Genomic DNA, 27,718 nt, shown 5'->3' with positions numbered 1-27,718 from the left:
AAAATTAAACTTCCCTCCCTCCCTCCTGTCCTGATTTATCCTCTTCAAGAGAGGTGTAAGGGCTCTCTGTGCCTCCTTGTCTCTTTTAATACATTTTGAAATTCTGTCCTTTTGTGTGTCCCCCTCCCTACCCCCAGCCATTGGGGGCACAGTTGCCCATGTCAGCACTTGATTTGTATGATAAGAAGTCACCCAAGAATCAAGGAGAGTGCAAGCCCATTGGAAGCCAATGCTAGATAGCAATCAAAAAGACCTCCAAAATGCTACTCAAAATGTTTCAGTCAAAATGGGGTAGTTCTGTTCCAAGCTTAAAACACGCCCTTTATTTAGAGGGCATTTTGTTTCGAGCTCAAAACACATGAGATGGCCCATTTCAGCACCGAAACGTTCTGCACATCCCTACAAAAGGATACCATGGTCAGTGGTATTGAAAACCACAAGATATCTATAAGGAGCAACAGTGTAACACATGTTTTGTCAGTTCCTAATAGGTAATAATCCATCAGGCCGACCAAGGCAATCTCTACCCCATAGCCCGTGGAAAAACCAGTTTGAAATGGATCTAGATAATCTGATTCATCAAAAGCCATCTGGAGCTTAGAAGCCAGTACTCTCTTAATTACCTTGCCCAATCATGAAAGGTTGGAGATGGGCCTTAGCAAACAGTTAATGGATGATTTAGTTGCATTCTGGATCCATGGGCATTTTTCTGTAATGTTGACTCTCAACATTCCTGCTTTCTGAACAAGTAATCCTGCGTAGTCTCAAAAACGCTTATGAAATAATTCTGCTGAACTTTTAACTATGTGAAGAAAACTGCTGCTCTTCTGCTTAGCTAACAGAGTCCTTAATTTATCAATAAGTAGTATTTGAAAAATGTACTTCAAAAAACATTAGAACATCTGGTGCCGAATAGCTTTTCACAAGATTGCTTTATGGCTTCATGTTCATGGCAAGTAAAAATTCCCTCCAACTGACCAGGCAGAGAAATTCCTATAACTTAGAAAAAATTTCATGAGCCATTGGTGCATCACAGATGCCTAACATAGAGGTATGTGCTGACTAGCATATGTTGACAGGCTAGTAAATATTGGTAGGATTGGAATTGTTGTCAACTTATTTTCAAGTAGTGTGTGTGCATGCTCTCTCTCTAATGTATGTATTTGGGGTATTTTTGTTTTTTGAAGGTTGCAATCCCCATTGAAGACGTGAATCGCAGTCACTTAAGGTTTACATTCCGCCATAGGTCATCACAGGACTGTGAGTAATGAAACCTTTCCCCCTCTTGTCTTGGTCCTTAACCTGCTCGAAAAAAGTTAATTGTTTTTAATTTTGGAGTAATTTTTTCTTTTTGTTGGAAGAGTCTTTTTTCCTCTGGTCTCACCTTTCCTTTGTCTTGCTGTCTTTTGATATACTTTCCTCCAAGGCCAACGTATGGTGTGTCTGTGAGAAAAGGGAAGTAAGTACACTTTATTGGAGCCTAAGGGGCGCAGGCTGTCTGGGAGGTCTGCCCAAGTTGGAAACCCATTGCCATGAGAAGCGAAAATGGCAATAAACTGTAGATTATGCTTGAGGATGTTTATACAGACTTATTTCCCTGTATCTATGTGGGGTGTCCACACCTTGTGAGATCTGTCATAACCATCAGAAGTCATAAGCCAATACACATGTGCACTAAACTCTGAAGCTTAGAGTTTTAGAGGTGGAGATGTGTGCCATCCCTTAGTCTCTTAAGTCTCCTAATAACTCAAAGTCGCAGAGCTTTTAGCTCCTGCTGACATCTTCTGTGTAGAGGCTGGAGCAGCCAACAGAGTGTAGAGGGAGGGACAAGCACCATAACCACCTGGGATGTTGACATCTCAGACTCTGTTGGAGGCAATCCTACTGATGGGATTTACAATCTTCAAAATGTATGTGAGTAAAAGTGTCTGGTTTTCAGAATGGTAGAAGAATGGACACTAGAAGGGGCAGGGACTAAAGTCTGAAAGTAATTTGTTAGGTGTGTATAATTAATATATTTATCAGGCAGAAAGTAATGTAAGGAGCTTAAGCAGAGGAAACTTAAAGAAGTTAACTCAAATCAAACCTCCAGGTTTTCAAAACCAGATAAGACCTTTCTTGTCAGTTTTTCAAAAGCAGGGGAGGGAGCATGCTACAACTTTATCCTGGGTCCAGATGCTTTCCTCCCTCTTGCACTTCTGCAAGTAAGCTGGTTGCTGATATTGGTGTACACATCTTGGATGCAGGTAAGTAGGGATGTTTTTTGAAGAAAAGATAAACTAACTTGCATTTGTGTGGGCTGCCGTGGTCTCCATTGGTCATGAAGTCCAGTTGTGGAAAAAGCTTATTTTTTTAGACAGGTACTGACTCTGATTCTGATCATGTTCTGATTCTGATCATTGAAGTTCTGAAATCCTTGATGTACCCAGTTTCCAGCTTGTATGTGTCATTTAGGAGTAGAAAGAATGTGGTTTGCATGCTTGTAATAAAGCAGCTGTCTTACCTAATGTGATTGAATCTTCTGAAAACCTGGAATTTTTGAAATATTATGCTATCAGTAGAGGAATCAACACTTCTAATTGTGTAACCTTCACTGAATGTATTTAAGAACTTGTAATTTTTGACACCTACTCCATAATGGTTAATGCTTGTGTAATTAAAAGCAGCCATTTTGATGTAAAAATTAGTCATATGAATGAAAGCAATAGTTATTTTAATAGAATATTTAACAATTTTGCTAATGAAAACAATGTTCAGCAAATTGCTGTCATATTTATGACTGTGAACTACAAATTGGTTCAGTAGGAAGCATTCATATAATGCTGCAGCAGTTCATGGGTGGCCAAACCTATTAAGCTTTAGATTATTGTATTCATTATGAGTTGAGGCTCAGGACTGCCACAGTGCCTTTTCATATATTTTGTGCGCTGCTACTTGGTTGATGAGTGTTGCCCTCCAGTTTTTATTCTCATCTCTGCTTGCCCTGTCCTTTTTGCCTTTCTGAACTCGCACCAGTGGTTTCCTTTATTAGTAGTAAGGGAAAATAGAAATAGGTGATTATAGGCTCATTGGGATCATTTTTGACCCAGATGGAAACATGAACTTTCTACTGTGACTTGTGTTACAGGCTTTCCATAAAACATTCCAAGGGAAGGTTTTTGGTTGTTGGTGTGTGTGTGTGTGTGTTTTATTTGGCTCTTGAAATAGTGTTCCTCACTTCTATGCATTTTATTAACTTTCAAGCATGAGAATTATAACCCTTTATTGCTTTTAGATAATATGGAAGAAGGGTTCTAAGGACAAGGGCTGACATGCTGACTACTGAAGTTAGGGTGCAGCTGGAGGCTTCCCCACTTGCATAGCACTTGGGGGGAGGGGCTGCGGGAGCAGTTTTTGCTGATCTTCTGTGCCTCCAGAAGTGCTCTGTGCCCTCCCACAGTATGTCCTTGAGGGCTGAGTGAAGGGCTGACTGACCCCCAGGGACATATTTGGAAGCCATGGAGCACTTTCAGAGGCAGAGAAGATCAGTGAACATTGCACTGCATACGCATGCTACATATGTGAAGAAATTTACAGCTATGAGGGGGCAGCCTCTGGCTAGATCTGCATTTCCTTAGGATGTTAGCCAAGCAGTAACAGTATTTTAACCCCTACTAACTAGGCAGCAATGTGCCTTTTAAAGTGATGTGTCTCTTTTGTTTAACATAGAGGAACTGTCCTTATTCTTCCCAGCAGAGACATTTCCAGTGGCTTTTTGCTGGTGTCTCCGTTAATTTCTAAACATTTGTTTTTATTTTTAAAGATTGTGAACCCCTTGGGACAGAAATATTCTTATTCCTTTGCTATGTAAACCATTTTGAGAATTTTATTTTGCTGAAAAGCAGTATATAAGTATTTTATATAAATAAATTAATTCCACTCTGAATAGGATATGGAGAAATTATAAATCATTTCGCTTTATTAACCATTAACCATTAACATGAGTACTTCCTTAAAAGAATAAAGAGGTCAATGTCTTTGAAAGATAGGTAGCATTAGTATTTTTTAGTCAGGATATCCAGAAATATACTCTATTTTTTTGTGCCTGCATATTCTTGAACTGTATTTCCTGTCAGCATTTAAAAGAAGGTCATGCAGTGCTAGGGTCTAGTGCTAGTCTCTGCCTTGGAACAAGACATAGTAGGATGTGGTATCCAAGACTTATAGGCTCTACCAGTGCATATTTTAGAATCCTGTAGGTGTGAAGGAAGACAAAGAATCCACCCAAGATCTCTCTGGTCCAGCCATTCTGACTGGCCTTTTTTCCCCTCTCTTCCCACCTTCTGGACCTCAACATGTAAGTTAGGACTTGGGAATCCTCTCACACCGGTGAGAGTTTTGGCCAGAACACTTACAACCGTGTTCTGGCCAAAACCTGGATGTGGGTTGGAGAGCAGCTGTATAAGTTGTTTGGTATTTGCCATTGGATGCCCTTGCTAGCAGGTGTGCAGGATGTCCCATAAGCCTGGTGCCTCTGGTGTGGTTGTGCTGTGTTTCTTGTATGCATAAAACCTCTCGGAGCAGGATCCATGTGCTGATGGCCCTTATAGTTCGTTCATCACATGTTGGACACCACATGTGCAAACAGGCACCTAGATTGTGTTCTAAATTGTTGTAATGATTTCAACCTCATACTTTCTAAGCCTTTACTAACCTTTTTTGTGTGGCTTTGGATCAGATTGCATCTGGGAATGTCTATATCTATATTCTTGCAGTTGATTTACATTATGTTTACGTGCTTTTATTTTAAACAGCTAAAGATAAGTCTGAGAAAATATTTGCCCTGGCATTTGTTAAATTGATGAGATATGATGGTACCACTCTGCGGGATGGAGAGCACGATCTTATAGTGTACAAGGTATTACTTTCAAATATTTGCTGTAGTACCTTGAGAATTGAAATGTTTAAAGGATGGTGGTAGGTGATCGTAAGTCTAGTTTATGCATATGTTCAAATTGCATTTTGTTGGCAGTGTCAAGGACAGCAAAAATGTAGGCTTAGAAATAAGATTGAAAGTCTGCTTTTGTACAGCTGCTATAGAAAGATGCACATACTTTTTGAGTTTCTGAGCATTTTAGTTAAACACACTTGTGGCTTTTGTAAGAGCTAAACTATGTATATGAAACATTTATCTTCTTTTTCTAATTCCTTCTAGCTGCTAAGTAACAATATTAGTGGGTTTTTCACAGTTGTAGAAAAGGCATTAATTTTGCTATATGACACATTCATGATCTAGTCTTTGAAGTTTCTGAAGGGAAAGTGCCTTCAAATGTGGCCTCATTAAAAATGGAATAAATTGTTTAAGTGTATCTGCTTCTAAACACAATGAAATGTAAGAATAAAACCTGTGTTTTATCTTGGGGTAAATACATTAAAATGTTTTTCAGCATTAGGCTTCATATTTATGTATTATTTGGGGAAATGTTGCAGGCAGAAGCAAAGAAGCTAGAAGATTCTTCAACATATTTAAGCTTGCCATCTACTAAAATAGAACTGGAGGAAAAAGGTCACTCCACAGCTGGCAAGAGCATGCAAAATCTTGGAAGCTGCACCATCAGTAAAGATTCTTTCCAGATATCTACTCTGGTTTGTTCAACAAAGTTAACTCAAAATGGTAAGGAATCGTAGAAAACAAATTTTCCCAACTTTTGTTATATGGAAAATACCAATACTGACACTTTGGACCGAGTCTCCCTTTTCACATCCTTCATCTGGGGAAACCTCTTTTGGTTGTGGGGCTCATTTAGGCATTTTCTTTCCCTTAAGGAGTAGCCATGTTGGCCTCTTACAGAAAAAAATGAAAGAGTTCAGAGCAGTGTTCCCTCTAACAGGGATTCCCAGACGTTGTTGACTACAACTCCCTTAATATCGCAGCAAAAGCCATTGCAGCTGGGGATTCTGGGAGTTGTAGTTAACAACATTTAGGAATCCCTGTTAGAAGGAACACTGGTTCAGAGACATCTTAAATACTTATTGTAACATAAACCTTTCTTGATTAGAATCTACTTAGTCTTACATATACAAGCTCGCTCTTGCATCTCCAGCTTCTCGGGCACATGTATGCTTTTTTGTATTTCTTTCAAGCCCTTTCTGGATAGTTATTTATTTATTTATTTTTAAATTTTTATATCTTACCCCTTTGCCCCTCCAGTGCACTGCTGCTCAGGGCAACTCACCAAATTAGTAAAACAGATAAAATATAAAAACAATATAAACTTAATAAAGATTTAGAAAAAACAAGACTTATTAAGACTAAATTTAAAAGTTACATATTAGAAAGTTAAAGTTAAAACCCACCAGATATGAGCAGTGGCTAAAACATTAAAAAACCTCTCTAAAAAGATTGATCTTGAGGTGTTTTTTTCTTTTTTAAAAAAACCCTCTAATGGAAGGAGCATGGTGAAGCTCTTCTGGGTGGGCATTCCAAAGCTGAGATGGGGAAGGGAAGACAACAATGGAAGTAGCTTTAGCACATCTCACCCAGCCAGACAAAAGCAGCAAAAGAAACTTCCTCTCCCTGTTTGTCTTCTGCCACAGGTTCTGTAGTAAGTTATTTGTGAAAGTATTTGCTAGCTGCTGTAGTGGGGTCTGGTATACTGGAAACGGAGACAGCCACAAACTTTTTTTGTTTAGCTTTTGTTCAGTTTCCATAGCTAAGTTTGTCAATGGAAAATAATTTGAAACCAACCCAGCCATTGAGCTCCTTCTCACAATCAGTAAGGAAGGTCTCGTGGGAGAGTGGGGAGGAAGGCTGCTATACTTACTTCCCCGCAGACACCCTTTACTCTCTCTGGGCGGGTGGATCACCTGCCCAGATGATCACCAGCAGCTGCTGGCAGCGCGGCGGGTTGGGGGCTGAGACGCGTCATCTCAGCCCTCGGAACTCCCATAATGTACTGTGCAATGTGGTAGATTTTAAACACAAAAATGTGCCTTAAGGTGGCCGTCAATGTTTAAAATTCAAATCAAGCAGACAAATTAGTTTAAAGCAGCCAGGTGCACGGTGCATTATGGGGATTCCCCCAGCATTGGCTGGGAAGCTGCTGGTGTACATGCAGTGCAGTGCAGTGTCTCTTTAGAAATTCCATTTCTGGAGCTCACAACCTGCTGAGATTTTGTCAATCCTATATCATTTGGATACTCGGTTCACAGGGATCACCAAAGTATTTCAAAAAGCTTGGTGGCAATGATCTGAACTTCTGGACACCTTGTAAATGATATTGAATTATTGTTAAATATCTGCTTACTGTTTCTGAAAATATTTAATGAGAACAGCCTTTTTAAAAGGAGAGAATGATAGGCAGGTGATTTTGTAGTGGGTTGTGTTTTTTGTTTTTCTTTCCCCAGGGAGCCATTCTACAGCTAATAATTCATATGTGATTTTTAAGATACTCTTTTATCTTTAAGTTTAAAGAAGAATCAGATGGATGCAAAACTGTCAATTTATAATCTTGCTAAAGCCTTCCTACATAATTTGATATTGTTAGAAGGGCATGTGTGTTTGTTTATTTAAATATAATGCATTCAAGTTGTCTTTCCCCAAGGTTACCAATTGTAACTGGGGAAGCATTACAAATTATACAATTTAAAGAGAAATTTATCAGGTCTGTACTGGTGTTTTGCTCTATCAAACATTTCTTATTTTTATATTTGAATCACAAAAATGTGCCTTAACATGGCCATGAATGTTTAAAATTCAAATCAAACAGACAAATTAGTTTAAAGCAGCCAAGATAAATTGGTCCTCTGTTAAATATATTCCTGCCTGTTCTTTCTATTGTTTCATCAGCCACTGATACCCTAAAGCAGGACTGCGGCTTGCATTATGTTTAGAGCTTACAGCATCCTTAACTCTGGCTATGTACACAACCTTGCATGGTACAGCCAGTGTTCTCCCTAATTTTTTTCATCTGTATGCGGAATGAGTTTCGTGGCAGTATCAAGGCAGTATGTGCGCATATGCATTCAGTGTGGGACCTTCTTGATTAAACCTGAGTGGGATCTAAAATTAACTGAGCGGACATCAAAAAATGTGTGAGCACGCGCACATGCACATGCCTTAGAGGAAACACTGAGTGCAGCACCCACAAACAGAATGATTGGCATAGGATTTGATAGAGTCCTGTTTATTCCTCCCCCTTGGCAAACTGGTCTTTTGATAGCAAGCATGAATTTTCTCCTTTGCTAAGCAGAGTCTGCCCTGGTTGCATTTTGGGGACTACTTATGAGCACTGTAAGATATTCCCTTTAGGGGATGGGGCTGCTCTAGGAAGAGCATCTAGGTTACAAGTTACTTCCTTGGCATCTCCAGGATAGAGAGATTCCTGCCTGCAATCTTGGAGAAACTGCTGACAGTCTGTGTAGACAATGGACCAATGGTCTGACTTCCTATGTTTGAGGAGTAATATGTACCGAGGAATATGTACCTATATGAGAGGAAGGACTGAATGGGCATTCTTGGGAGAGGGAGGAGGGAATACATACACCAGTGCTATTCTCAGTATTTGCCCCTAATGCTGCAGTACATGTGCCTTGTGCAGGATTAGACAACAGTCCATCAAAAACAAAGCTGCGTTCTGTCAAGTTGCATGTCAGTTACTTTATGTGTAGGTGCTTTGTCCATGGTAGGATAATTCATACCTGTATTTTTTTCCTGGTGTTGCTTCTTAAAATCAGGTTTCTTTGTCTTTCACTTCTCAGTTGTTTGGGGCTTTTATGGAAAACATGTCTCATGGAAAATGCTCTTGCTTCAGGGTAGAACAATTAATTAACTGAAGAGATGGAATAAAGAAGCTATCATTGTCTCAAAAGGTCCTTCTAGTGCAGGGTTTGGAGTAGAGAAGGAACCTGTTCAATTAAGTGAATAAAAACCCTTGGTAATTAATTGCTAGACAAGCATTGATTCTGTTCAAAAATATATATTGGGAAATTCAGAAAGGACTAAAGATTTCTGAAACAGTAGAGCAGGGGAGGATAAATATAAACATGAGATCTAGACATTGTATAAGTGGGTCTGGACACTATGTAGGGGAAATGAGAATTTGACATGGATGCCATTTTTGATAGTACCCAGATTCTTTGTAATTTGTGGTTGTATCCTTGAATGCCAATTGATCGTGTGTGTGTTTTTCTTTCTTTCTTTCTTTCTTTCTTTCTTTCTTTCTTTCTTTCTTTCTTTCTTTCTTTCTTTCTTTTTCTTTCTTTCTCTTTTGCAATGTCCAGCTCTACAATGATATGGAAATTGAGGCACTTGTGATTCAGGAAGTATTTTCAATATTTAAATTAATGTTTGGGATTGTAATGTCCCTTTTTAATATACTAAATCTAATGTAGTTTGTGGTTATGATTTTATTGGTAGACACAATCTTTATTTTTTATCTACTGCGTGTATTAGCTTCTATGCAGCATGTTAAAGATGGTTTAATGGTTCCTTTTAGTATCTTTGAAATTGAGCTTTTATGTTTCCCATATGTTAGTTGATCTGGATGTATGTTGTTTGCATTGGATTTGACACTGCATATGTGCTGATAGTTAAGCATGTTTTACAGACGCTTCCTTCAGTAATTGTAGTAAGATTTGGGAGATTCATGAAGCTGAAAATCTGTTTTTATGTGGCAGTGAAGATTTTCTTGTTCTAACAGTTTTTTTGTTTAATATTTCTCTTCCTAATTAATTTTGGAAGTCAAATATTTCAGGGCATCCTAGTCTCTTAACAGTTTGGAAGTCAAATATTTCAGGGCATCCTAGTCTCTTAACAGTTTGGAAGTCAAATATTTCAGGGCATCCTAGTCTCTTAACAGTTGTCAGGCATATGCTGCTTAGTGGCATGCCTCTCTAGAATTTTATTTACAGTCCGCCTGCCATTTTTATCCTGGCAGAACTAAAAGTGAAGACGAATAGAATCTGTTAACGTCATAAATTATGGAAGGACTTTTGAATGGAAACTGACAGGGAGCATTATATTCTAAATGTCATGCAAATTGTGGATCATAATCAGCCATTCAAACAGCTGCCTTGGTTCCTTTATATAATCTACCTGTTTAGAACTGAGTGGCTTTATTAATATATTACTGACTGTGTGGCTGCCATTGCCTGTAGCTTGATCCCACATTGCACTAGTGATATTTTAATAGCAAAATTATGTGCAATGGGCAGATTTGGTGAGCTGCTTATTTGGAAACTTCTCCATAATTACGGTTGCCATGTTCCCCAATTTTCTGGGTAGTACCCGTGTTTTAAGCATGTCACCTACAGACCCAGATTGCTTAGCCCAACCAGATGCCCCGGATTTCAGCTTTCTTTCTTTTTCTTTCTTTCTTTCTTTCTTTCTTTTAAAAAAAACAACATGCTAAGCTCTAAGTGGCGTTATGGAGCAAAACATGCGGTCACTGTTCTGCTCAATTGCTGGACCTGGATTAAGGCAGGTAAAGCACAGGAGTCTAGCTGGGAGGTTCACAAATACAGTAATCCCCTGAGGAATGTTTCCCTGCTTATTTTTTTAATAAGCAGGGCATCTCTATCAGGCCGTTGAGAAGATAGTTTGCTTTTTGTGTAAATCACTGCCTGCCTACCAGGCTGTATATTGTAATGTTGAGGACTTTGGCTTGACATTCTATGCATACCTACTTAGAAGTAATCACTCTGGTTTCAATCAGATCTTATCTCAAGTAAGTGTGTACTGAATTGCAGCCTTAACTGAAAAGTTGTGCATTTTTTTTGTTTGATTGCTGCTGTTAATATGTCAAACTTATTATAGTCTTCATTTATTTTCTATAGATATTATTTTATTTTTTGTGTTTTTTAAAAAATTTGCTTTAAACCACCATGAAGTCTCCGTGCCCCTTGCTCTTTTTAAGGCCTATAGTCTTTTTGGTGTTACATTTTATGTATTTATCTCAGGATGTAAATGGTGACTGTGACAAGGCTTAAGCATGAAAGTCTTAATCCCTAGTGCCAGTTTTTTAGGGTCAATTGTAGAATATAGTGGCAATAAAAATGCACTCATTCAGCACTGCTCCTCAGCATGAGCTCTAATTATCTTCACCTTCACCAATAAATAGCATATTTAAATTAGCATATTTAAACCAATAAGTAGCATATCTGTTCTCCAATAAATAGCGTATTTAGGTATTGGAAAATAGAGTGGGATGGTAGTCTGCATTTGGTGAGGAATCTATGACAGCACTACATACAGCTTATTAAGCAATGTTAAAAACTGAATTTCTATATTAGAAAGTGTTGGGATATAAACGATGGGTGTTTAATGCTCATGGTCAGCAACGAGATCTTCTCCAACTATTGTTGGTAGATATCCAGAGCAAATACAACTCAACTGGAAAGTGCACCTGCTAATTTGCATAATATGCAAATTAGGGCACCCAGATTTGGAGAGCCAGAATAAGGCAACCCTATCCATAATCTGCCCAGTCACCTTTCAGATTTTCCTGGTTTGGCATGGAACTGTAGGTGTGGGGGATAAAATGATTCAATACTCCCACTGCTCTGGAGTGTGTGTGTGTGTGTGTGTGTTGTAGAGAGTGTGTGTCTAGATTATCTCTCTGGTAATTTCATAGTTTTATGTTCTTACACTTGCCCGTATATGTTTTGACATACAAAAAAATGTACTAGCAGACATCCATACTAATGTTTTGTGTGCCTAATATATTTTTGTATGCACAATGAGGAGGGACAATCTGATTCCCTTTTCTCTGTGCAGTTCTATGTGCTTCCCAAAAATATGGCTCTGAGGGTTGTGTCCCTCAAAATATTGTTCAGTGTGTACAATGTTAATCTAAATGTCAGCCCCGATTTAATAAATGCACACTTGCTTTGGAGAAGGCTCCATTGAATTCAGCTTACTTCTGAGTAAACATGTATTGTTCTACTCTTACTCTGCATTGTATTCCATTGAAAGAAGAGCCAACACATCTTTCCTTATTTGTGTGTGTTTAATTTTTTATTTTTTGCACTTAGTGGACCTTCTGGGGCTCTTGAAATGGCGATCCAACACAAATTTGCTGCAACAGAATTTGAGGCAACTGATGAAGGTGGATGGGGGTGAAGTTGTTAAGGTAACAAATCCAGTTTCTAGCAAGTGTGCTTTGTGATTCATTGTTTTGAAAACTTGTATTTCTATAATATAGACAGTTTACAGTCAGTCAGTCCTTTATTGCGGTCATAGACCAGTACATAGTTAAAACATACATACTTACAAAAAAACTCAACATAATAAAACAGACAGATTATAACACAATACTGACAGGTTAAAATTAAGGCAGTTGTGGAGATCTCCAGATAGATCTTACTGAAAACCTTACTGAGCAGAGCACCCTCCATTACAATCATAAAACAGGAATCACAGAAAAAAGAAGACAGTTTACATAAATTCACTACTTTTAAATAAGTATAGTTTATTGAGATGTACCCTAAACTGGGATGCTCTAACAAAAGTGTTATTCAATTTTTAAATTGTCATTATTTGCTGATCAAACTAGTAAAATGTACAGGTGGACCTCACTATACGCAGTTCCCCTAATCATGGTTTTGCATATTCACAGTCCACAAAAAGGCACCCTATCTCATTATCCACAGATACGAAAGTGTTAAAACCCACATATCTGTGGTTACTAGAAGGCCGGAAATGACTTCAGAGGTAATTTCCGGCCACCATTTTGTCCGCAGGAGCCATATCATGATTCATTTCATCAGAAAAATGTGCTGGTGGGGGGAGGAAAAGACCCACAACCCTGCCCCCATTTGGGACATGGCGGGGCGCATTGCTGGACTCCAGGGGATCCGTGGAGCATGGTAGGGCAGTTTATTTGGCCCATTGTAACTTTTACTACTTTTCACATTTTAGGTGATTTCGCAACAATTATTTGAAGTCTGGGAACCTAACCCAAGTCTAATCCCATAGACTTCAATGACTCATTATCCGTTGTGATCATTACCTGCGATTCATTACCTGCGGTGATCTGCCAGAACGTCACCCCCGCGGATAATAAAGCCCACCTGTATATGTTAAAAAGGGATCCATCTGATTGGTTTATTATTTCTCTGTGTAAACTGCCCTGAGCCATTTTTGGAAGGGCAGTATAGAAATCAAATAAATAAATAAAATAAAATAAATACAGTGGTCCCTGACTTACGTAAATAATCCATTCCGAACGCATGTTCGGAGGTCGAAATTTTCGTAAGTCGAGGAGCGCACCACGGAAGTCTCAAAACATTCGTAATTCGAGGAAGCCGCATCTAAACATTCGTAGGTCGAGTAAGCTGAATCTAAACCGGCAACTACTTCCGGTCTTTTTTGTCGCTCGTAACTCGAAAACAGCGTAAGTCGAGTAGTTCGTAGGTCTAGGGATTACTGTATTAAATTGACATTTACTATACTAGCATTTGAAGTGCAGCCTCTGTCTTATTTCAGAAAATGGTTCACTTGTGCTTATCTCATGTTGAAATTTTATTTTGACTCATGATGATATTTAAGGCAGCAATCGTGTGAATAATTATCTGCCCAGCAAACTGAGATCAAACTTAATTAAATATAGAGATGCACTGGATTATTGCCATGCTTTGATCAAGTAACTGATAATTTGCCATCATGAAAAAGGTTATGAACCTTTACTTATTGCCTGACTTGATCAGAACAATTGTACTAACTGAATCCAGTCTCTGCCTCTTGTTGAAGTCATGGGCAGAGAGTGTATTCCTTGAGGGGCCTGTTTGCTTTTGTTGCATTACGTATTGAGTAAATAAAAACTTTAAATTGGGAATTATTCATCAGTTAAAGAATACTGTATCTATTAATGCGAGTTCTTGTGAGACTTTAACTTTGCACACTTAAAGTCCTATATAAATACTAGAGCTAGGATATAAACAATTGTATAGAGTGTTCCTGTGTGCATAATGGAATTTCAGAGCCCCTTTTTAATAACAATCCCTTGTACTGCCAAAGAAACTGCTCCCAATAGGGCAAACAGGGAGCAGCTGTGCATGAGTGGCAATAATCGGAACATGCATGGTTTGTATAGAGAACTGCTTGGGCAAGTGTATTTTAAATTGGCTTGGAGTACAGAGCTGTGAATGCTTAACTGAGCAGTTCCACTGTATTCAGTAGAGGTTACTCACAGGTAGGTAGGTGTGCATAGGATTGCAGCCGTAGCTGTTTACATTGATCATCCTTTTGTAGTTGCACAAAAAGGAACAATCTGTCTTGACAATGGTCATGTTCATATTGTGAATAATTTGGTTGTTGAAATTGTTCAGCTGGCATAAGTGATGGCTGATTATTTGTATGGTCTCCTAGTCATTGCTTCCTTCCTTTTGTGTGTGTGCTCCACATTCTTGCAGCATGGAATTCCCAGTAAACATGGGTATTTGTCCAAATCTGGACATGTCTGACATCTTAATTTAAATAACTATTGTATTTTTACCCCCACCCACTTCCATTCTTGTGCTCCCAAAAATCCTGTGAAGTAGATTAGGCAAGAGTGTGACTGGCCAGAGCTTCATGGCTATGCAAAGACTTGAACAGAGGGCTTCCTGATCATTCGCTCCACTACAGCACACTGGCTTGCTGTACAATTTATGTTCTTGTTTACTTCACTGTTATTTTAGCCTTGTAATTAAGCCCCTGCACCCCACAAATAACTGCATGGAAAACATTGTTCATTCAGATTTCAATTGTTTACCATTGGTGGATAGTGGTACTTGAACTTTTTCACCACAGCTCTGCAGGCAGCAGTGCATGGAAGTGCCGAGAACCTTCCCAAAAGCTGTTTCCTACCAGTCACCTTTTTTTGGGGGGGGGGGGGTGTGCCAGGAAATGACCCAACATCCTGTTGTATGGTGACTTAACTGGCACATTGTAGAGGAAAGGAAATGGTGACTGGGAGGAGCTGGCTGCTGGTAATGTTCTCCATGCTTCCAGTTGCAGCTGAAACTGCGGCTGTCTTTAGAGTTGTGATAACAAAATATTAAAAAGAAAAAAATGCCTGGAATTTTTCACCTGACATAAATTCTAGGTCAGCAGTGGTGACCAGGCAAGCGCTTGGAGACAAGACTGCTGTTATCTATAACCTTGAATGGATAAAACATTCAGAAATCATTTTAGGTTTCACTTCTGAACCTGATTATTTTTGCCCAGAGTTGGATTCTGTCAGTGTCCCTGTCCTTTGTTAAGTCTTGAACACTCAGAATTCACAGTATGCTGAACTCTTTTTTCCCCAGTCTTGGAAATAGTTCTAAATTCTTAAATTTAAACATCTGCTTCTGGTTAGATAATGGATTGTGGGGGGTCTGGTTAGATGATGGATTGTGGGGGTGCTCATGTAACTTAAATTGTTATGTAGGAAGCATCTCCAGATAGTTTAACATGAAGGTCTTCAATCCAAAAACTGGATTATGGACCTCTTTTCTTTTTCAAATCTCCACTAATGCTCACAATAATCCATATCTTCATGCTCTTCTACGCAAGCTAAATATTTCTTTCACACTTTTAGGCAGGAAAATGTGAATTGGAAAGCTGCGCACTTTATATGACTGCACATGTACAATTAATTGATAATTAGGGGGCAGAGATTTCTTGCAGGCAAATATAGCTGTATCATTTGTTTTTGGAAACAATCTCAAATACAGGCATACAGCGCAATGTAGCATCTTCAGCATTTAACTGGTTCATCTCTATTTTTATTGTGAAATATAAAGTCACTAGAAAAATGCTATGATTGAATACTCAGTACTTTTTAATTATAACAAATAGAGGTTTATTTTCAGATATTGATTTTGTGCAAATCTTCATTTTTGCTTCTTTTAAGCAGTTTTATTTGCATAGAAGAAAATTTAAGCTTAGTAAAATAAGGAAAGAGTCCTAAAACTGTGTGTGATCTGTTTCAGTTTATCCATCTCATGCAGTTGTGTCAAAGTATATAGCAGAAGCTGCATACAATAGGAAAATTGATTTTCATATTTCCTGTAAAAACAGTGATTTCCATATTTCTTTGCAGTTCCTCCAAGACACATTGGATGCACTTTTTAACATCATGATGGAGAATTCAGAGAGTGAAACATTTGATACATTGGTGTTTGATGCCTTGGTAATTATATATTTTGATTTCATTTATTTTATTAGATGTATATTACTCTTTGGGAAGCTCAGAGCAGCTTACATAGGGTTTCAAATGGGTTCTTATCTCGACACTGATCACATCCACAGCCCCTTTGTTTCAGGGTGACCCATGCTGTGACTGTCTGGCTAATATATTGCCTCTGAGAATTTATATTGCGTGACTTAAAACTTTCTCTATATAGAAGAGCTTTTTGGAATATGTGAGCAACATTAATTTCTCAGTTGAGCCATTATTAGGCTCCCTTGAGAACTTCATGATGCATTTGGGTGATGTTACAGAAGAATCATGTAGGTGCTTGAATTCTGAATATCTTTTAGGATGCTAGCGCTTGCTCATGGTACTGCCATTCAGTTTGAAGTGACTCTAGGACTTTATAGTAGTGTGGAACAAAAGGTAATAAAAGGAAAGGACTTTGTTGAGGATGTACCATGTAAAGAATTGTTGGCCAAGTACTAAAATGTGAAAAGCATTTCATTTTATTGGTAGATGGCAAGACAGATTTGTGGGACTCTTGAGTTTCCAAAAGAAGGGAACCATGCAAGTGGAAAGACTAGACCAGTCATTTCAGATTTCAGTTGGGGAGACAGATATATTTTTCTTCTTCTGGGACAACAGAAAATAAAGTTCATACACTGAAACAATATTATGTAATTCCATAAAAATGTAAATTAGTATCCAGTCAGTAGAAGGACAATAATAATTCCTGAAATAAGCTAGCGCTTAGGTTCTTCAGCTGGGAAGAAATCAACTCCTCAAAGGTTTTTGAAGCTGTAGCCTAAAGATCCATGACGGTTTTGCACAAGCAACACAATTTCGAGCCATTGCAACAGATGCACAAATTTTACATATCTTCAAGATATATATATTCTAGTCTCATTAAGCAACTTTTAGACTAAAGGATACCTCAGAACCTAATGAACTACCCCTGAATTTCCTCATAATGTTCATGGCTGAAACCTGTACTATTTTGTGTAGAAATGTGTTCCAGCATATAAAATATGAAATTGATGTAATTTAGGGGTGCTTATCCAAAGTGCCACCATCTCGAGTACTTTCTCTTTTATGTCGCAAGGGACATGGTTCACATCAATTCTGTTTTGTGCAGAAATGTGTCCTACTGTATAAAATACAGATGTATTTTATAGATAGGAGGGATCCCCCCCCGCCATCAAACACTCTATTTATAGAGGGCTATTCTTGCTCTACTATCTTTTTAGTATCTGAGGACTCCAGCTCCTGAAGCCCAAAGACAGTTTGACACAACTGACCATTTAACTGCCTGCTCAAAATTTCCTCTTCCTTTTCAATCAAATGTGTACAGATTAGCTCACACACAACCTTACAGGTTGAAGGAGCCCTTTTAACTATTCCACAGGGGCTGAGGAATAAATATTCAAAATGTCCTTTCAAACTGAACAGGTATTCATCATTGGATTGATTGCTGACCGGAAGTTCCAGCATTTTAACCCTGTGTTAGAAACCTACATTAAGAAACATTTCAGTGCTACTTTGGCCTATACGTAAGTTTTTAATTTAATATATTTTGACCCAGAAATAAATGTTCTGAATATTAAGCAAGTTAAAAGCATTATTGCTATGGTTAGTGATTTTGGTGGAGTGGCGGTGGTCTAGGAATAACATCTCCCTTACCAGAATCCCTGTGAGAGGACTGTATAATCTGCCCTTGGCTTTCTGTATTTAATACTGATACTCTTTCATTTAATATATCCTATAGTCTCCCTATGAGTAGACAGACAGTTTAGTGCTCCTGAAGACTGTGACCTGACAGCCAGTTTTCATAGTGTAATTGTACTGTATGAATGGTAGAAGTTGGGCCCATGGGGAATGTCATTTTATCTTTTAAGCATGTTCAAGAAAAGTCCCAGTGATTACTTTTAATCATCCCAGTGATGTTCATATAAGCTTAGACTTGCTATTTTTCAAGACTTAGTATTTGTCCGTCCATAGGAATGAAGTTTGTGCATGAAAATAGGTTACCCCACAAAGCCAATGTTAGTACTAGGCCCTGTGCATATGCTTGCAGAAGTAAGTATGTGGAATCTTGTGCTTTCCCTTAGGCTTGGGTCCAAAGAGATGCTTTGTGGCACCTTAAGGACTAGCATACCTAACAGGACTTCTTAGCCTTCCTTCCTGCCTGAACAGCAGATATTTGACTGTCACCCATGCCATAAGGCAAACTGCTTTTTCTCCCTCCATCTCAAAAGTAACTTGTGACTTCTGTTTAAGAAATTGTTTGTTCATTTAAATCCCAGCCATAGTGTCCTGGATTGTGGCCATTGTGTCTTTATATATTCCAGGCCTACAGGTTTATGTGCATAATTACTAGTACCTCTCACATCTTTTTACGTAGAAAGCTGACAAAAGTTTTAAGAACCTATGTGGATAATGCGGGTGTCACTGACCAGCTATTCAAGGCTATGAAATCTTTGGAATACATCTTCAAATTTATTGTACGGTCCAGAATTCTGTTCAACCAGTATGTATCATTCTTTTCCTTCAATACTGTATCTTTCAAATCCCAAAATTATTGTATTAATGGCTGCTTATATTATATGAGGTGATGGATAGGATTGTTTTGGGTACACTGAAAATGTTATCCTTTTATTACTCTCTGATTTAATGAACACTGTTTAGCATTACACTGTGTTCACATTTCCTGCTGGCTAATCATTCACTCAGTATGTGTTCCTGTTAACTCTGGCAAGGCAATGTATATGAGGACTCTCAACAAAGGAGATAGGACAATATCACACTCAAATACAGTCCAACTCACTCATTACTTTCTCCCTATAGTGAGGTGAAGGGATGTGGAAGAGACTTTGACTTGAATCCAATTTAGGTGTGCATAAGCCATGGTAATTTAGATCAAAGGCTAATCTTGTCCCACTTTCTGTTTCCCCCCAATGGCCAACCACATGCATCTGAGAAACTCACAAGCATATAAAGGAATTGTCACCTATCATTGCTCCTGTGAACCTGGAGAGCAGTTAACCATTATTTTATTTATTTATTGTTAAATCTGTATACCACCTTTCATTAAAACAATCCCAAGGCAATTTACACAAAAATTAAAAACAAGACTATAAAAATGACACAATTAAAATATTAAACTAAAATATAAAACAAATCTGACTGAAAAGATTTTAAATACAAGCATAAAAACTGTACAAAATACAAAGAAGCAGCAGCAGACAATCATATAAAACTGGGTAAAAAGCCAAGATTTAACACGCTTTCTAAAAACTGTGATGGAGACCAAGGAGCGAATAGCCACCGGGAGAGCATTCCAGTGTCTGGGGGCAGCAACGGAAAAGGCACTGTCCCACATGCACGACAACCAAACCTCCCTCATTGTTGGCACCCAGAGCAGAGTCCCCTCAGATGACCTCATCAAGTGGGCAGCAACCCTTGGGAGCAGGCGGTCCCTGAGTCAGTCAGTTATACTTCATTCAGTTCGGTCATAGACGAGCATAAAATCAACAGTTCACAATAGCATCGAACTGAGTAGCAAACACTTTCCAGAACTTACAAACAATATAACAGAACTTGGCCACACTGGCAGAAATCGTTTGTTTAAAATTTGAGAGCAGCAGTTCTAAATAAAATTGATCAGTGTGGACAGGAAAATTCTTTAGCAAGGGAGAAATAAACTTTAAACAAATATCCCTGTAAAAAGCACAATAAAGGATCACGTGGGCAGTGGTTTCTATGTCACCCGAACTGCAAGGGCAAAGGGGAGCTGCATATGGTATCTTTTTGTACTTCCCTTCTAAAACTGTGGTGGGGAGTACATTGAGACGAGTGAGAGTCAATGCTCTCCTGAATTTGGATATGAGTAAATTATTCAAATATTCAGCAGGTCTAATTTTTAAAGGCTGGATATTTATGTATAGCCCTCTAGGCAACTTTGCTGTTTCTTCCTGCAGTTCTATGTCTAGAACATGCTGTTTGATGGACCAAGTGGCTTGCTCAAACCCCAACCTAATAAGTTCTTCCTGAGGAAGGCCATATAGTTGTAATTTAGATTTTAAAGCCATCTTCCATTTCGAGATGTAGCTATCGACTAAAGTTAAAGGGGCCAAATCGGCGAGGAAGAAGATCAGCCAAAGCACGATGATGCTCAGGCAATGTCTCATTTCTAAACTGGTGACCCCGGACTCCCTTCTGAGGGCAGTGTTTGACACACAATGAGGGACTTGAAAGATTGCTCTGAGAGTTTGGATTACTTCCACCAGTCATAAGGGCCCAATTGTGCACTGTAGAAAAGCTGGGGATATACTTTGGCTGTAAAAGGTTTGATGGCTGCAGGGATAAAGGAAGCACCCCTAGAAAAAATTGAAAGACTTGATTACATTGGCCGATTGCTGCACATTTTGAGATACAAAATTGAGGTGTGCTTTACAGCCTCGGTGGAGTGAAAGACAATACCGGGATATTTTAAAATTCTAACTTGATCTATTTTTTGGTTGTTCATGTGCCATACGTAGGTCTTGGGACATTTAGCGAATACCATCACCGTCATTTTTGTATAATTAACTTCTAAAGCCTCATCAACATAGTAAGTGCTTAGTGAGGCTAGCACACACCTCAGCCCTATTGGGGTCTGTGACAGTAGGACTATGTCGTCGGCGTAAAGCAAAATCAAAAGATGTATGTTCGCCAGTTTTGTGGTGTGTAAGTTAGGATCGTTTAAGTGGGGTACCAGGGAATTGATATAAAAGTTGAACAGGATTGGGGCTAAAATGTCCCAAGGTTGGTATTTCAGCTGATAGGTGACCTTTGGCATTGCAACGGATCCTGAAGCGGGTATTGACGTGGAGGTTGTGAATTAATAATAATAGGCGCTTATCAGTGGATGAGTCTCTTAGCTTTAACCAGAGTCTATCCCTTGAAATAGAATCAAAGGCTGCTTTAACAAAGAGGGCAGACTTTGGTCTATGGGTGTATTTTTCGACCACATGATGTAAGGTAAAGGTTTGATGAATGGGGGAGCGCTCTTCACAGAAACCCGCCTGCTCAGTCGCCAGAATGCTGTTAAGTTCGAGCCAGTCCAATTGTTTCACAAAAAGGTGTCTGGCATATAATTTGATAATGATGTTAACCAGGCTAATCAGCCAGTAGTTCCCTGGCCAATATAGATGAATAGAGAGGCTAATACAGGGGACCACCAGTCCAGGTTGGTTGGCGGTCCCTCAGGTATCCCAGGCCCAAACCATTAAGGGCTTTAAAGGTCAAAACCAGCACCTTGAATTGGACCTGGAAACAAACTGGTAGCCATTGCAGCACTTTCAAAATGGGTGTGATGTGATCCCAGTGGGCAGCTCCACATAAAATCCTAGCTGCTACATTTTGCACTAGCTGCAATTTCCGGATATTCTTCAAGAGCAGCCCCACGTAGAGCGTGTTACAGTAATCCAGCTGTGATGTGACTAAGGCATGGGTAACTGTGGCCAGATCTGCCTTCTTGAGAAAGGAATGCAGCCCGCGCACTAGCCGAAGCCGTGCTAAGGCACCCCTGGCCACCACCATCACCTGAGCTTCCAAAAGCAGGTCCAGTAATACCCCCAAGCTGCGTACTTGCTCCTTCAAGGGGAGTGCAACCCCATCCAGAACTGGTAGAATTTTCTCATCTCGATTGGCTCTCCTACTGACCAACTTTACCTCCGTCTTGTCCAGATTCAGTCTCAGTTTCTTAGCCCACATCCAACACATCACGACCTCCGCCTTCAGGACTTCCACTGCCTCCATAGGATCAGGTGTCAAGGAGAGATAGAGCTGAGTGTCATCTGCATATTGCTGACAACTCAGTCCAAGTCCCTGGATGACCTCTCCCAGCGGTTTCGTGTAGATGTGAAACAGCATGGGGGACAAAACCGAACCCTACAGGACTCCACAGACCAATGGCCATGAAGCCAAGCAATAGTCCCCAACTCCTCCCCCCCCAAAAGGACCAGAGCCATTCCAATGCAGTACCACCAATTCCCATAATCAAGAGGTGGTCCAGAAGGATAGCATGGTCGATGATATTGAACGCCGCTGAGAGGTCCAGCAGAAACAACAGGGATGCACTCCCCCTGTCTAGTTCCCAGCGTAGGTCATCCACTAGAGTGACCAAGGCAGTTTCAATCTCATATCCGGGGCAGAAGCCAGATTGAAAAGAGTCCAGATAATCCATATCATCCAAGACCCCTGCAGCTGGGACACCACCACACGCTCTGTCACCTTGCCCAAAAAGGGAAGGTTAGAGACAGGTCTGTAGTTGTCCGGGTTGGAGGGATCAAGGGAGGGCTTTTTAAATAATGGTCTTACCATCGCCTCTTTGAGGCACGATGGCACCCTGCCCTCCCTTAATGAATCATTAATAATGACCTCCAACCATCTGCCTGTACCCTCCCTGACAGCTTTTATTAGCCATGAAAGGCAAGGGTCAAGAGTACATGATGTTGCCTAAACACTGCCCAGGATCTTGTCCTCAGGATCCTCAGGCTGCACCAACTGAAAAAAATCCAACACAATAGGACGTCTGCCAGAACTGCCAAAACTCAGGTCAAATCAGCATGGATGTGAGTAACTTTATCTGCAAAGTGACATGCAAACTGATCACAACGGACTGTAGATGATTCCTCCCCCATTACCTGGGGGGATGTGTGGAACAATGACTTTGCCACACGAAACCGCTCCGCTGGTCTGCACTGAGCAGATGCAATGGAAGCGGAGAAAAAGCATTTCTTCGCCGCCTCCACCGCCACAGAGTAGTCCCTAAAATGGACTTGAGCCCATGCTCGGCCAGATTCGTCATGACTCTTCCTCCAGCATTATTCCAGCTGTTGCCCAAGTTGTTTCATTGCCCTAAGCTCCAAGGAAAACCAAGGAGCAGAACGGGCTCCACTAAGTCGGAGAGGACGTTTAGGAGCAACCGTGTCAACAGCCCGGGCTGTCTCTCCGTTCCAGAGATTCACCAGGGCCTCGACAGGGTCACCAGCTCTGGACACTGGAAACTCCTCAGGGCCATCTGGAAACCAAGAGGACCCATAAGCCTCTGGGGCGGACCACTCTAATTGGTCCACCATCCCTGCAGAGGGCAGATGGAGCAGTCAAACTAAACCCCACCAGATGATGATCTGTCCATGACAAGGGAGTTATTTCAAACTCCCCCACCTCCAGATCATTTATTCCCTGGTCGGCAAAAACCAGATCCAGAGTGTGTCCTGCCATGTGGGTAGGGCCCAGTACCAGCTGAGACAGGCCCATGGTTGCCATGTAGGCCATGAAATACTGAGCTGCACCTACTAGGAGGGCCTCAGCGTGGACATTGAAATCCCCCAAGACAATGTTTGGGGAAACCCAAGGCCACCTCCGAGACCACCCCCGCCAGCTCAGGTAGGGAGACTGACGTGCAGCAGGGTGGTTGGTACACCAGCAGAATCCCCAGCTTATCTCGGAGGTCCACCCTTAAGGACAAACACTCGAAATCCTAAGATTGCTTGACCAGGCACCTGGAAATGGGAAAGGTCTCTCGATAGATGGCTGCAACGCCCCCTCCCTGACTCTCCAGGTGGGGCTGCTGCATGACCAGGAAACCAGGAGGATAGAGCTGAGAGAGACCAACCCCGCCAAGCTCATCCAACCAGGTCTTCATCACACATACCAGGTCAGTATGCTCATCCACAATCAAATAGTGGATGAGAGATGTTTTAGCGTTGACCGACCTGGCATTCAATAGCAGCACCCTAGTCCTTGAGGAAGTGTTCTTAGAACTCCCTGGGGTCACAGGGTTGGGAGAAGATCTGGGAAAAGGAACAGGCCTCAGTTGCCTGGACCGTTTCCCCCTGTAACGGCCAGCCCAGCTCCCACCGCCATACCTCCCTCTGCCTGCTACCTGTGATATTGATGCCCCCAGACCGTCCCCACTTCTCTGCTCTCCCAGACACATCTCCTCAGGCCAACCACCCACAGCTCATTTATTGTTACATTTATTTATTGTATTTATTGTTAAATTTATACTCCGCCTTTCATTAAGAAAATCTCAACCCGGTTTGATAAAAACCAGGTCCAGGACTCATGTAGTCAAACTCTCTTGCTGGCTTCTTGATGGAAAAATGAAAGGAAGGTCTTGTGAGGCCCCAGACAGCTCGCCCCATGGCTGAGAGACACAAGGATGAGATCCCTTGGCCCAGGCTGCTCTTGGTAGGAGGAGCAGCAGCAACCCCAAAGATGACACACTTGGAGCAAAGTGGGGCAGAGGCAAACACCAGAGTCAGTGCTCCGTCCAAAATGTTCTCTCTTCCTTATAGTTAGTATGGTCTAGAATTTTGTTCACTTTGTTCTGCTATAACGCTTTTAATGGGTTTATTTGTGGATAAAATTTCCTGTATTGGACTCCACTATTTCTGTAAAGTGTATGAAGGGGGTGTCCAGCCATCCCTCTTGTAGTGCTAAATTGAATCAGTATCAATCTAGGATTCCTGAGGATGTGGAAAGGCTGCTTGGGGTGGTGCAGGCTACCACTTGTTCTCTGGATCCTGCTTGACTTGGCTCCCTATCTAGCAGGGAGGTGGCCTGATTATTGCTGAGGGAGGGTAGGGTACCTTCTTGTCTGAAGGAGGTAATGGTTAGACCACTTCTTAGGAAGCCTTCCCTGGGTCCCTTAGTGATGGATAGCTACAGGCCAGTCCCCAATCTTCCATGGTTGGGCAAGGTGATTGAGAGAGTGGTGGCCGACCAGCTCCAGGCAGGTTTGGAGGAAACTGATTATTTAGACCCATTTCAAACTGGCTTTAGAGCTGCCTATGGGGTTGAGACAGCCTTGTTCGGCCTGATAGATGACCTTTACTGGGGAATCGCCAGAGTGTGTGTGACTCTGCTGGTTCTTCTGGATCTCTCGGCGGCATTCAATACCACCGACCATGGTATCCTTCTGGATTGTCTGGAGGAGCTGGGGAGAGGGGGCCCTGGCTTGCAATGGTCCTGCTCCTGTCTCTCGGGTAGACTCCAGACATTGGAGCTTGGTGACATTTGCTCCTTAAAACAGAAGCTGATATATGGAGTCCCTCAGAGCTGCATTCTGTTAGGTAAAGGTAAAGTCTGCTGTCAAGTCGATTAAAACGCGTGGCGCCCACAGAGTCCTGTGCTTTTCTTTTGGTAGAATACAGGAGGGGTTTACCATTGCCGCCTCCTGCGCAGTATGCGATGATGCCTTTCAGCATCTTCCTATATTGCTGCTGCCCAATGCTTCTTAATATCTACATGAAACTGCTGGGTGATATCATCACCAGACCTGGGTGAGGTCATCAGATTTGATGCAGGGTGTTATTAGTATGCTGATGACTCCCAAATCTGCTTCAATGAAATGAAAACCTTTTGGGAGGTTCACAAAGAAAAGAATAATGCAAAAAAGACTCCCAAGTGAAAATTCACAATTCGATTATATAAATAGCTTCAATCATAAGATACCACAATTTAATCAGATATAAATGTAGGATAATATCATTTCATTAATATCAAAATATTGATTCCAAATACTAAAAGTCCTATCAAATATCCACACATTAAAAATATACATTAAAAACATTAATAAGTACATAAAGTCTCTAAAGTACAAAGGTTATTTTTTGGGGGGGGTGTCCCGATCCATGCAGTCAAAATCCACAGATGGACTTTACACAAATTCCATAGTCATGTCTAAAGTTTCCATTAGGAAAAAAAAAATCAATGAATGCTGGAAGGTATTTACAATGATATTTTATAATGGGGCAAAATCCATCTGAAAGAAATGGCTGTTCTGAAGAGATGTATCCAGTGGATTTTAGAACTATGCCAGACATGTTTCGGCTGCTCTGCCTTCCTCAGTGGCATTATTTAGAAAGTTCTTCAATGCAGTCGATATAATTAAAAATGTTCTTTCAAGAACATACTTCGACCATAGTATCGTTCTCAGTATGGTCCAAACATAATGCTGCTAGAAGTAGCTGCATGGCTGTATCTTTGGCATAATGCTTTGAAATTTTTAATCTATAGAGTTCTCTATCAACTATATCACAAATTAACTAACATATATAAAAACATTCCTCTTCCATTGCCTAAACCCATACCATGTACATGTCATGTCATTCCTGCAGCATTCTTACTTTCTGCGTATAAATCATATGTCATTCTTGCATCTCAAAGTGGAGACATCCACTCCTTTTGCTGTGATGGCACTACTGCTTTCCAGCTTTTAAATAGAGTTCTCACAGGTATTTTCTGTTAGGATAAATTCTTGCAGTTGTTGATCGTATACTGCAATCTCATTAAATATACTCTCTCTCTCTCTCTCTCTCTCTCTCTCTCGTATGTATATATGTGTGTGTATGTATATATAATATATAGATGAAGACTAATGTATGTTTATATCTAAACTAATTGATAATAACTATGGCCAGAAAGTAAACCAATAACCACTTCACCTCTTCATTCAACCCATAAGGGGCCCATATTTTGAATGTAGATATACAAAAAAGCTCTCTTCTGAATGCATATATTTAATGAGATTGCGGTCTATGATCAACAACTGTGAGAATTATGCTAATAGAAAATACTTGTGAGAACTTGCAGAAGTCTTGCAGGTTTGCAGAAGTTAATGCATCTTTTAAAAAAATGCAAGCACCACATACTATTATGTGTTTGGTTGTGATTGATCTGAAAATTGTTGAGTTAAAGATGGTTTTGTTTTGAGAATTAACCCTTATAAGGAATCCATACTTTTAAACTATGTTTATATTTGTTTTTCAGACTTTATGAAAACAAAGGAGAAGCTGACTTTAGGGAATCTTTGCTTCAGCTCTTTAAGTCTATCAATGAGATGATGAGTAGTGTCTCTGATCAGACTGTTACAGTGCAGGTATGTTCCAAAAAGCAAAGTTTTGTATGCATCAGCATATGATCTTACAGTAAGAGCAATAACAGGTTTCTAGTGTTATATACTGTTAACTGAAGATAAGTTGATTTTTACGAGACAGACAACATTAATGTTAATATATTTGTCCATAAACCTAAATACACCATGTCTTTTTGTGTACTTATTCTAAATATTCTGGAACAAAGCATTAACTGGAATTTATATTTATTTTATTTGCTTATTTGTTTACCACCAAAATACATATCTTTAGGCAGTTTACAAAAAGCATTTCATAACTTCTGTTACAAATTTTATTGTAAATTTTACAACATCAAAAACAGTCAAAACACTTAAAAGAGTTTTTAAAAAATAACTAAAAACTTGGTTGGATAGGGTTAGGGTTAACCTCTTAAGAGGTTTTTTGAAAGCTAGCTGAGATGGTAAAGCTCTTATTCCAACAGGGAGCATATTTCAAAGCCTCAGGCCAACTACAGAGAATGCTAGACCCTGAGTTGCCATCATACAGACTGGTGGCAACTGTAGAAGAACCTCCCAGACAATTTCAGTAACCAGCAGGTCTCATGTTAAGTCATTTCCTTAAATACCTTGGACCCAAGCCATTCAGGGCATTTCATATTTCAGCTGAAAATAT

At 40.1% G+C, this 27,718-nt stretch overlaps 1 protein-coding gene across 6 annotated transcripts in view; it reads left to right on the top strand.

Moving 5' to 3' along the window:
- Positions 1-27,718, top strand: part of DOCK1 (dedicator of cytokinesis 1) — a 645,511-nt gene that overhangs the window by 126,167 nt on the left and 491,626 nt on the right. For all 6 annotated transcript variants that reach the window (XM_053305327.1, XM_053305329.1, XM_053305326.1 and 3 more), the window contains exons 16-23: positions 1,188-1,260; positions 4,794-4,897; positions 5,470-5,653; positions 12,013-12,110; positions 16,047-16,136; positions 17,589-17,689; positions 18,541-18,666; positions 26,961-27,069. In XM_053305327.1, coding sequence (XP_053161302.1) covers positions 1,188-1,260; positions 4,794-4,897; positions 5,470-5,653; positions 12,013-12,110; positions 16,047-16,136; positions 17,589-17,689; positions 18,541-18,666; positions 26,961-27,069 — 885 coding nt within the window. The remainder of the gene's footprint in view (positions 1-1,187; positions 1,261-4,793; positions 4,898-5,469; positions 5,654-12,012; positions 12,111-16,046; positions 16,137-17,588; positions 17,690-18,540; positions 18,667-26,960; positions 27,070-27,718) is intronic.

This window comes from Hemicordylus capensis, chromosome 3 (genome assembly GCF_027244095.1).
Source record: "Hemicordylus capensis ecotype Gifberg chromosome 3, rHemCap1.1.pri, whole genome shotgun sequence".
Classification (NCBI taxonomy): Eukaryota; Metazoa; Chordata; class Lepidosauria; order Squamata; family Cordylidae; genus Hemicordylus; species Hemicordylus capensis.
This window is presented reverse-complemented; position numbering and strand designations above follow the sequence as displayed.